General features: G+C 43.9%; 1 protein-coding gene across 1 annotated transcript; it reads right to left on the bottom strand.

Moving 5' to 3' along the window:
* Positions 1–6,532: 6,532 nt before the first annotated feature.
* Positions 6,533–8,589, bottom strand: LOC120660441 (transcription factor NIGTH1-like). Its single transcript, XM_039938985.1, has 5 exons — positions 8,249–8,589; positions 8,005–8,156; positions 7,477–7,918; positions 7,291–7,367; positions 6,533–7,173 (listed from the first exon to the last, which is right to left on the bottom strand). Exons 1-5 carry the CDS (start codon positions 8,448–8,450, stop codon positions 6,952–6,954), a joined length of 1,095 nt encoding a protein of 364 aa, XP_039794919.1. The 5' UTR covers positions 8,451–8,589; the 3' UTR covers positions 6,533–6,951.
* Between the last annotated feature and the right edge of the window lie 1,975 nt (positions 8,590–10,564).

Genomic DNA, 10,564 nt, shown 5'->3' with positions numbered 1-10,564 from the left:
CGGCCGGTTTGGATTCTCATTTAGCCGATTTAAGACTTGCTCTTGAAAGGATGCGTCGGTATGGTTTGAAGATGAATCCACTCAAATGTGCTTTTGGAGTATCGGCTGGAAAGTTCTTTGGTTTCATTATTCATGAGGAGGGCATAGAGATTGATCCTAAAAGAATTGAAGCCATGAAGAGAGTTGAAGCTCCTACTTATAAGAAGGACTTGCAAAAGTTTTTGGGCAAGGTGAATTACTTGAGAAAGTTTATTTCTAACTTGTCCGGGAAAATTGATGTTTTTACTCCTATTCTTCGGTTAAAGAATGAAGCCGAATTCACTTGGGGGGCAAAACAGCAAGAGGCATTCGAAAAGATTAAATATTACATATTTTCGCCACCGATTCTTAAAGCACCTAAGAGAGATGTTCCTTTTAAACTTTATATAGTGGCCGAAGAAAAGGTTATTGGAGCTGTTTTGACTCCTTCCCTTCGGTTAATGAAACCGAAGGGAAGGAGTATGTTTCTACTTATATAGGCCGACGACTTATTGATGCGGAAACAAGGTATACTTTTATTGAAAAGTTGTGCTTGTCTTTATATCATGCTTATACCAAATTGCGACACTATCTACTATCTAGTACATGTATAGTAGTATGTCAAACCGATGTGATAAAATATATGTTACAAAAACCGATTTTGAGTGGTAGAATCGGCAAGTGGGCATATGCTTTGATTGAATATGATTCGGCATGTGACCCTTTGAAATCTATGAAAGGCCAAATCGTAACGGACTTCATTGTTGAGCATCGGATTAATGATGAGCACAATTTAGAAATCAGCCATATTTTTTGCACACCATGGAAGCTTTATTTTGATGGATCGGTTTGTGATGATGGAAGAGGAATCGGTGTTGTTCTTATATCTCCAAGTGGTGCTGTTTTTTAGTTCTCAAACCGATTAGAAGAATATTGCACAAATAACCTAGTTGAGTATGAAGCATTATTATTTGGCTTGGAGATTTTACAATCCATGGGCGTGAAGTATGTTGAGATTTTTGGTGATTTGCTTCTTGTTGTGCAGCAAGTATCCAAGGTATGCCAATGTTATAATGGTTCATTAAATGCATATCTTGATAAATGCCTCGACATTAGTTCTTCTTTTGATGAATTTGTTATAAGACATTTGCCAAGAGAAGAAAATGGACAGGCTAACGCTCTGGCTCAGCAAGCATCTGGCTATGATGTCAGAAAAGAAAAATTCAACATTAGAAAACTGATGCAAATTGAAGCCGAGCTACATGTTCTGAACGAACCGGTCAAACCGGTTGAAGCAACCGGTCTGACCGCCCAGACCGATCTGACCGGTCCAGAGACAGGTCTGACCACCCCGTCGTCAGGAAACACCGATTCGGTTACAGAAAAGATCGAAGATCAGGATTGGAGAGTTCCTATATTCTCTTATCTTAAAGATCCTGGTCATGGTGCAGAGAGAAATATTCGGCGTGCAGCATTCAAATATATTTTGATCGATAATGAACTTTATCGACAAACTACCGAAGATTTGCTTTTCAAATGTTTGGACTCGGATCAGGCCAAAGTTGCTATGGGAGAAGTTCATGAAGGCATATGTGACACTCATCAATCGGCTCCTAAAATGAAGTGGTTGCTTAAGAGAGCCGGTTTTTATTGGCCTTCCATGGTTTCGGATTGTTTTAAGTATTATAAAGGATGCGAGGAGTGTCAACGGTTTGGAGATTTGCAGTTAGTGCCTGCTGCATCGTTGCATCCTATTATTAAACCATGGTCGTCCGAGGTTGGGGGTTGGATTTTATTGGACAAATTAATCCTCCATCTTCGAAAGGGCATCGCTTCGTGTTGGTTGCTACGGATTATTTTACTAAGTGGACCGAAGCAGTTCCTTTGAAGAATATGACACATAGAGAGGTAATTGAGTTTATAACTGAGCATATTATTCATAGATTCGGTATTCCTCAAACTTTGACTACGGATCAAGGTTCTTCATTCATATCGAAGGAAGTGCGTGGATTCATCGAATCTTACAAGATCAAGTTGCTTAATTCATCTCCGTATTATGCTCAGGCCAATGGACAGGTGAAAGCATCTAGACCCTCAAGGTATGTTTCAGTGATTAATGACAACCATTATTGTGACTAATGAGTTTGTGCTGCTTAATGAAATCTTATCGCTCATTGGATCATATGTTAAAGAGGCCCCTAAATTTCATTATTTAAAAAGGCGATCTCGGTATTCAACTCAAGTATATAACAAGACTAAGGATCTTTCTAGTCCTAAGTGTCGCAAGGTTGAGAAGGACACTTAGGTTAGTATATGTTTTATAGTTTTGTAGAGGTCGCACTATTAAGAGGGGTTAAGGCCAAGTAACTTGAGCATGGACATGGTCAATCAAAAAAATGGATGCACACATTGGTCACTCAGGTTCTTGAGAGCTCAAACAAGTGCTATTCAACTCATATCTCAAGCAAAGATGGATTTCATTCAAGACTCAAATCAAAACAGACAAAATCAGGAAAAAGTCTTATCACCGGTTTAACCGACGCCTTCAAGTTTCTATACGTCGGTTAAACACTGTCACTGAAGCATGGACACTGAGTACACCGGTTAAACTGACGATATTTGAAATTAACGTCGGTGCAGTTGTCCAGAATTTTGGTTTTCCAGGGGTTTCTGAGCTTATACTCACCGATTAAACTGACGATGGATTTGAGCTAACGTCGGTGTAGTTGTCCAGAGAGTTGGTTTTTCAGTTAATCATGGGACAGCTACATTCATCGGTTAAACCGATGATACGTCGGTTAAATTGCCAGAGCAGTAACGGCTAGTTTTTCAAAAGGGCAGTTTACATTCATCGGTTAAACCGACGATGACTTTTGGAGGACCGTCGGATTAACCGGCATTGTGTACTTTTCTGGCAGCTTTTCTCCAACGGCTCTATCCATGTGAGCTGCCTATATATAGCCCTCCAATGGGTCATTTTATAGACTCTTGACACCAGGCAACACTCATACTCTAATTCTTTTGTTGAGAGCCACCTTAAGCTTCACATTCCACTCATTTGATCATTCAATCATCCAAGAAGCAAGGCTATGGATATGAGTAGGGAGAAACTTGTGTGCATCCGTTCTTGGTGATCAGTCTTGCTCAAGTGAAGGCCCTATCTTGTTACTCTTGGTAATTGGCATCACCTAGGCGATCTTGGTGATTGAGGTGCTTCTTGCGGAGCTTGCCAAGTTGATTGTGGGAGTCCGAAGAAGATTGTACGTGGTTTGAGCTCCACCACGCTGGGATGGTGAACGGAGACTCTTAGTGAGCACCCTCGTCTTGGTGACTTGGGAGGTAACAAGACTCTAAGTGAGGGTCACAACATGGATTAGGGGTGTGTGACAACACATCGACACCACGGGAAAAAATCCGGTCGTCTGTTGCCAACTCTTTACATTCAAACACTTACTTTCATGCAATTTATTCATGTGTTTGACCCTAGAGATTATAACTTAGCTCTACCTTGCTTAGCTTTATATCTTGTTGTATCCTTTATAGCTTGTGTAGGTTGCTTAGTTAGCCGGTTGGTGAATTGAGCCTTACTAGTATTGCATAGCTTAAGGTTGCTTTATTTTGATTTAGAAATTTGAAAAATGCCCAATTCACCCCCCCTCTTGGTCCATCGATCCTTACAACAGGCCGAGTCAAATAATAAGATTTTGATCAAGCTTATCAAGAAGAAAATAGAAAAAATTCCTAAGAGGTGGCACGAAGTGTTGTCCGAAGCATTATGGGCTCATCGTATATCTTGTCATGGTGCTACCAAGGTTACTCCTTTTGAGCTTGTATATGGTTAAGAGGTCGTTTTACCCGTTGAGGTAAATCTGGATGCTTATAGATTGGCTAAGCAAAATGATTTGTCCGTTGTTGATTACTACAATTCAATGATGGATAATATTGATGAAGTGACCGACAAGCGATTGAAGGCTTTGAAGGAGATTGAGAAAGATAAGCTTCGGGTTGCTAGAGCTTATAATAAAAAGGTAAAAAGTAAATCTTTTCAGGTTGGAGATCTAGTTTGGAAGACAATTTTGCCTCTTGAGATGAAAAGCAATAAGTTTGGTAAATGATCGCCAAGTTGGGAGGGTCCGTACAGTATTGTCAAAGTCATCTTCGGAAATTCTTATATGTTGGAGACGTTGTAAGGAGATCGTCTACCCAGGACTATCAATGGAAGTTACTTAAAGAAATATTACCCCAGTATGTGGCAAGAAGCTTGAAGACGAAAGATGGCCGATTCTTAAAGATCGCCCTTAGCAGTGTTTTTAGGTCCTTATGTTACATGATGTATTATTATTCTTGCTTTTTAGCTCATATATTCACTAAAAAGCAGGGGGCATATGTTGATGGACAAATTTGGCACGTCAGGTCCGATCGGTCTGACCTGTAGAGTCCGAGTAGAATTAGGCATGTACTTTAGAGTTATTTTGTAATCCTACTCATGAAGGGGTACGTCTTCTCCGGTCTATAAATATAAAGCCTAAGGCCGATTGAGGTTATTCCTAATCGAATCAATACAAAAATCGCATTATTTTTATCTCTAAAATCCTAGTCTTTTCCAACCCTAAATTGCTTTCTTCCTACGTCTCGACGGCATTTGAAGACGTTCTGAGTGGCCTGCCGACCTCAGAGCAACCCTACGTTCACGAGTTACGACGGGGTCCCTCCCGAACTCGTTGTTTTAGTTATTCGCGAGTTTCCTGCTTGCACCAGACCGGTCGGCGAAACCTGACAGACTGGTCCGCCCAGAGTTCTTGTTGTGTTGATTGTTTTGACGATCGTCGCACGTTCTAGCGCACGTTCTAGCGCATTCAGATGTGTTTGACGCAACTCTGTGTCAACAATGATTAGGTTAGGTTGTCTGCAAGCACTCGCCAGAGAGCGACAGCAACGAAATCCGACGAATATTCAGAATACCTTTTCGAAAAACAAACGAATATTCAGAATTGCCCCCGCGCTTCCAAAGAACGATTCCCTCTCTCCTGCTGTCCTTTCCTCCGTCTCTGTCCGTCTACCGCTGCGCTGAGAAACAACCAATTTTCCGTTCCTCTTTTTTTTTACAGCTACCAACAACCCAACCCTGGTATTAAAAAAAACTGACTGAAACTGAAACTCACACACGTCCTTGTAAGCACTGTAACTACCTGGATCCACAGCCATTCTTTTCTTCAATCCATAAACTGCAATCAATTGTCCTAGCTCCTCTTTGATTTTCCGCCAGGACCGACTGAGGGACTGTTTGGCTCCAGGACTTTTTTTCAAAAATCCATATCACATCAAAAGGAATCTTACTATTTTATATTATTAAATAAAATCTGTTTATAAATGTTTTTTGACAGCTAAGTGCTTTTTCGCGAGACGAATCTAATGAGCCTAATTAATTCATAATTTGCTACAATGATGCTACAGTAACCATTCGCTAATTATAGATTAAGATACCTCATTAGATTCGTCTCGCAGTTTAGCCCCAGGATTCTGTAGTTAGTTTTATAATTAATATTTATTTAATACTTCTAAATACTAAAAAGTCCCTAGGACTTTTTTGAAGTCCCTAGGACTTTTTTGAAATCCCTGTTCCTAAACACCCCCTGAAAGCACGTCTGAATGTTGGGAAAACCACATACAGACAGACAGTCAGTAGCGACTAATCAAATCATTCCTCACGGAAGCGAAGCTAGTATGACTGAAGAAACGCGAGCAGGCCGAGCAGCGTGCGTGTTCGACTTGATGAAGTATCGAACGCACGCCTTCAGAATGTACTCCGATCCGGCTCTGGATAAGAGCGAGCAGGACTGGACCCAGCGGCGATTGCAGAGCTAGCAGCACTTGCAATTGTCTGACTGGCCGCGACAGCGACGCCGCCATTGTTAATCATATCGCCGAGCTCCGCCGGCATGCAACGCGTGCCATCATGCAGCGTCAGGTCAGGGCGTCCAAGAACAGGAACGAAGCTCATCGGAAACGGCCGGATTCGGGTGCGAGAAGATGGGGGATTCTTGCCGTCCGCCGCGGCGCCCGGTCTTCCGGCCGGCGGCAACGGGTCAGTTTCTTAGCGCCGGCCGGTTGCAACAACAGTCTGGCGGGATGATGGTTGGGGGGAGAAGGGCTTCTTCTTGCTTCTTCCTACTTCTTGGGTGTGAGCCATGCTTTGCCTGACAAAGAAGGTGAGTGAGTCCAGCTGAAAAACAGATGGATTTCAGTCTGTTGGTTACTGAACAGATGGTACTGCAGATGGGTTTCTTTGATGATGGGGAACAGCCTGTTGGTTATCAGAATTTCAGCAAGGACCACCTCCGTCAAGTTCCAAGAAAAAAAAGGACAGCATCCAAAGTTTCTATTCAATGCTGGAATATATATATCAGCAAGATCTTTTTCTTTTCATGACATCTCTGAATCGGACCGGAACGAATGAATGATATGCATCTGGAAACCACATTACAGAAGTAAAACCCGAAAAAGAACATGGATAAAAGCACAATCACAAGTTGACCACATATACTTGCATCAATTCATCTGTACTGTTCGTTTGTTCCATGAACAACAGCAAAACAATATTTATTCAACAGAAAAAAAAGAGAAAATGGTATAATCGACAACAGATATAGGTAGATAAACTCTCTCAGGGCGAAAATTGTAGCTCTGCCCGGAACATGGATTAACAAGCCGCAAAACTGTAACTAGTATCATCTCTTTCTGATGTACAACCCAACGCCGACGCACCATCAGTTCCATCTCGAGCGCTCAAGGCCCGATCTCCCCTGTATTGTATACAGATAGACTACACCAAAATCTCCTCATGTCATGGCTCCCACCTGAAGCTGTAACTGGCAGCATCGCAATCCACCAAAGTCTGTCTCTCTGAACACTGATGATGCAGCAGCCTCTTCATCATTTCCAGCCATAGCTCTCGGACCGGCCATCTTCCTCCTCACAGCTGACGGTGGCCGCCGATGAGACGGCGATGCCTGATGTTGAGAAGTGGAGAGGGCCCTGGGGAGATCCAGACTGTGAGCTGCTTTGCTCCTGGGGGATCCAGAGCCCTCCCACAAGCACAATTGGCTGGCTTACAACGGCGGATCCAGGCGCTCTTCGGTTGTGCAGCCGGTACTTCTGAACAATCAACATCACAGAAACCAAGTTAGTAAAATATCCTCACAGGTCACAGCAACAACAAGAACTGAGTGGATGTTCTTTAGGTAGATTGAAAGATTATGACGAATTGCTCACCTGAAGATGGCTTTTCACCTCATCGTTCGTCAGGCCATCCACCTTCATCAGCTCCCTGATTTGCTTGGGAGTGGCAACTGCAGTCATACCATGGAACTCATTAATTTCATGTTTGTGCTTGCTTCTATGACAATGAATTAGGACACCTGAACAAATTTTGAGAATTATCATAAGGAGAACGCACACCTTGGGCGCCACCGAGTTGATTCAAGGCTGCGACGAACTGGCGGTGAAGCTCCGGCGACCAAGTGCGCCTGGCCTTCCTCGCCGCCTGCTGCTGCTGCTGCTGCTGCTGCTGAGATGTCTGCTGCGGTTGAGACTGGAGGCTAAGAGAAGGGCCAGCCGGCGCCATGGCGACCGCCCTCGCCGCTGCCTGCGCGAACCCCACGACCTGGCGACGGCTTTCCTGGGCGGCGCCGGCAGCAGCAGCCGGAGCGCTCTTGATCGCCGGCGGAGACAGCAAGGACAGATCCGGCGTCCCCGCGTCCGCGGCCTTGTCATCCGCTCTCAAGCACAGCGGCGCGAACGCCGGCGCGCCGGAGCCCACAGCCTTGAACGGCAAGAAAGCGCCGCCGCCGCCGCCGCTGGGGGACCTGGCCTCCGGCGAGCTCCTCCCCTTGTCTTGCTTCTGCGACCGTAAAGCTCCGATTTTTAGGCCACCGACGCGCCCAAAATTTCACAAATCGACCAAGCCGCTGAAGCATCGAATCGTACCTCTGATGCCGCATCCTCCCGGCCGGAATCGCCGGTCCAGAGCTGCGCCGTGCTCATCCACTTGCTCTTGTCCCCGGCGGCGCCGTCCTCCTCCGCCGCCTTGCGATCGCTCTTCGTCTTCGTCCCCGCCTCCGCCTTCATGACATCGATCACTGCGCACACGCCGCCGCATCGCCGCATAAAAAAACCGCCCCCAAAAAGGAAAGGCCCACGAACAAAAAAGAGAGAGGGTAAATTTCCTCACCTTCGGCGAGGAGGCGCGCGCAGAGCGGGAGCTCACGCCTGAACATCTCGATCTTGCCCCGCTCCTCCTCGAGGCGGCGGATGCAGGCGTCGACGTCCGACGCCGGCGCATCCCTGGCCTGCCGGACGGCCTTGGAGGCGAAGTGCCTCAGATCCAGGCTCAAATCGGAGCCCATCCCGATCTCCAAGACGTCGAGCCCCATCGGAATGGATGGATTGAATTGAAACTACGCTGTCCTGCGTGTTGGAAGGGGGAGGGAGCTGCGAGGCGGATGGGAACGGAAGGAGGTGGGGGAAGGTGAGCTCCATTTATAGACCCCCGCGGAGAAGGAAAAAATTGAAGATGGGAGTGGTAGAATCTCCACATCCACAAGGACGAGTTTTCACGTCCATCCATACTTCTACGACTAAGCCCTCCAACTTTGTGATATTTTTAGTTTTCTATAGCTGTATCTACAATCTACTTCTATTATTGTGTAGTAATAAATGGGATTGGCCAAAGATTTTGTAGAGGAGCCTTTTGCCTCTAGCCAAGTTAGATTGTTAATATCTTTTGTAAATCTCATATATGTAAGTGTTAATATATTGTGTATATTGTTAATAGCTCTGTAAGGGAGGACCCTTCCGAAGGTCTGAATGTTGCATAAATTTCGCAGAATATAAATTTATTTTTTGCATAATTTGGTAAAAATAGTTATCCATCCTAAAGGGGATCTAACTATACCGTATAAATATTTAGGTTGCTATTAATGACTTATAGAAATTAAAATTTGATATGAAAGAGAGTAACGTCCAAAAACCTTTAATTTGTGCCTAGATTGTCTATCGAGAAGCATCCGAGTCCCTAAGAAATGAGCATATGTTTCCAACTTTCGGTCTTTTCGCAAAAAGGAGGATATCAATTCTTGGATTCCATATTGAGGTTAGATATGAGATAATTGGTAGCGAAACAGATCCAAATGAATATAGTATGTCATATAGGTTTCGTGAAGATATGTATATATTCATTGCATTGAATGCTTTTCTATTTTTTTTTCCATCAAATCATTAGTTGTTCGCATACGAAGTTTTGAGAATGATATCGCCATTGTTGCTTCTTGTAAATTGATGCTTAGCATCAAATGTTTGTCATGTTTTCTTTTCCCAATCTAAACACCTTATTGAGCCATGTTGGGCCTGTTATTGGACAGGCTCAAAGCTCATTAACCTAGAATCTAGATTGAAACTAGAGCATATTCATTCATTGCAAACATCGCACAAATTTGGTCACGCGAATGGAATATACCTGTTATTTTCTGCAAGCAAAGGAGGTTCCATGACAGCATGCATGATGGTTAAGAAGCTTCCTCACCCCAAAAAAAAGGACACGATAGGTTGCCCCTTTGAAGATAGGCATAGGCCTGTACACCTTGTCTTTTATTATGGTAGTGACATCATTTCAATATGGCATATGCATATGGGGATGGAATATCCTTCTTACATGATATGTTTTGTTGGGTCCATCTTTGCTATGCAGAATAGCTGTGCTGCTGTGTGGTTAAAAAGGCACATTATGCATCTTATCGCACATAGGACGCTAAATTTATTTTATTTATACGACTTTTTGAGAGAAATCAACTTTGTCTACTAATAAAATTACAAAAAAAAATCTACATATCTCCTCTGTAGCATCTGATTTGCTCTTTGGAAAAAAAAAGTGAGAAAATTTTGGTTAAAAATAAAAACCGGTTGGGTAACAAATAAAAGAGGTCGAGGACAGAGAGAGGGAGAGGAGGAGAACCCCCGCTGTCCGTCCAATCCTTGGTGCTGATCCATGGGCAAAGCGACAGTGCAAAAGGCCAAATAAATTAGTTGGATTCTTGCAGGATATGCCGTGCGATTTTTGGACGGCTGCCGATTCAGATTCTGATGCTCCACCTTGAATCCAACACTCAAATTTTCCACCAATTTTCTTTAAATCTTCACGATGAGAGAGAGTGGAAATATTCTCTTGGTGTGGACCATACATTGCGAGATGCTTTCTTGGACCTATGCGACGGGTTAGGAATGGGCAGAGGAGAGAAGATTCCGTTTCCGATGGCAATCCTGTGGTTTCGGTGGGAGCCCAGGGGCATCGTCGTCACATTTGAGTGGACACCTCACGCGCACTCGGCTCGCCACGTACCTAAAAGCTAGGGTGTGTTTAGATCCGCGAAAATTTAGTAGAAAAGGTTACATCGGACACTGTAGTATATTGTATCACTTTTCGTTTGTTTGTGATAAATATTATTCTATTATAGGCTAACTAGGCTCAAAATATTCGTCTCGCAACGTATAT

The sequence above is a fragment of the Panicum virgatum genome, chromosome 2K (assembly GCF_016808335.1).
Source record: "Panicum virgatum strain AP13 chromosome 2K, P.virgatum_v5, whole genome shotgun sequence".
Taxonomy (NCBI): domain Eukaryota; kingdom Viridiplantae; phylum Streptophyta; class Magnoliopsida; order Poales; family Poaceae; genus Panicum; species Panicum virgatum.
The sequence above is the reverse complement of the archived record's forward strand: the minus strand, read 5'-3'. Positions and strand labels throughout refer to the sequence as shown.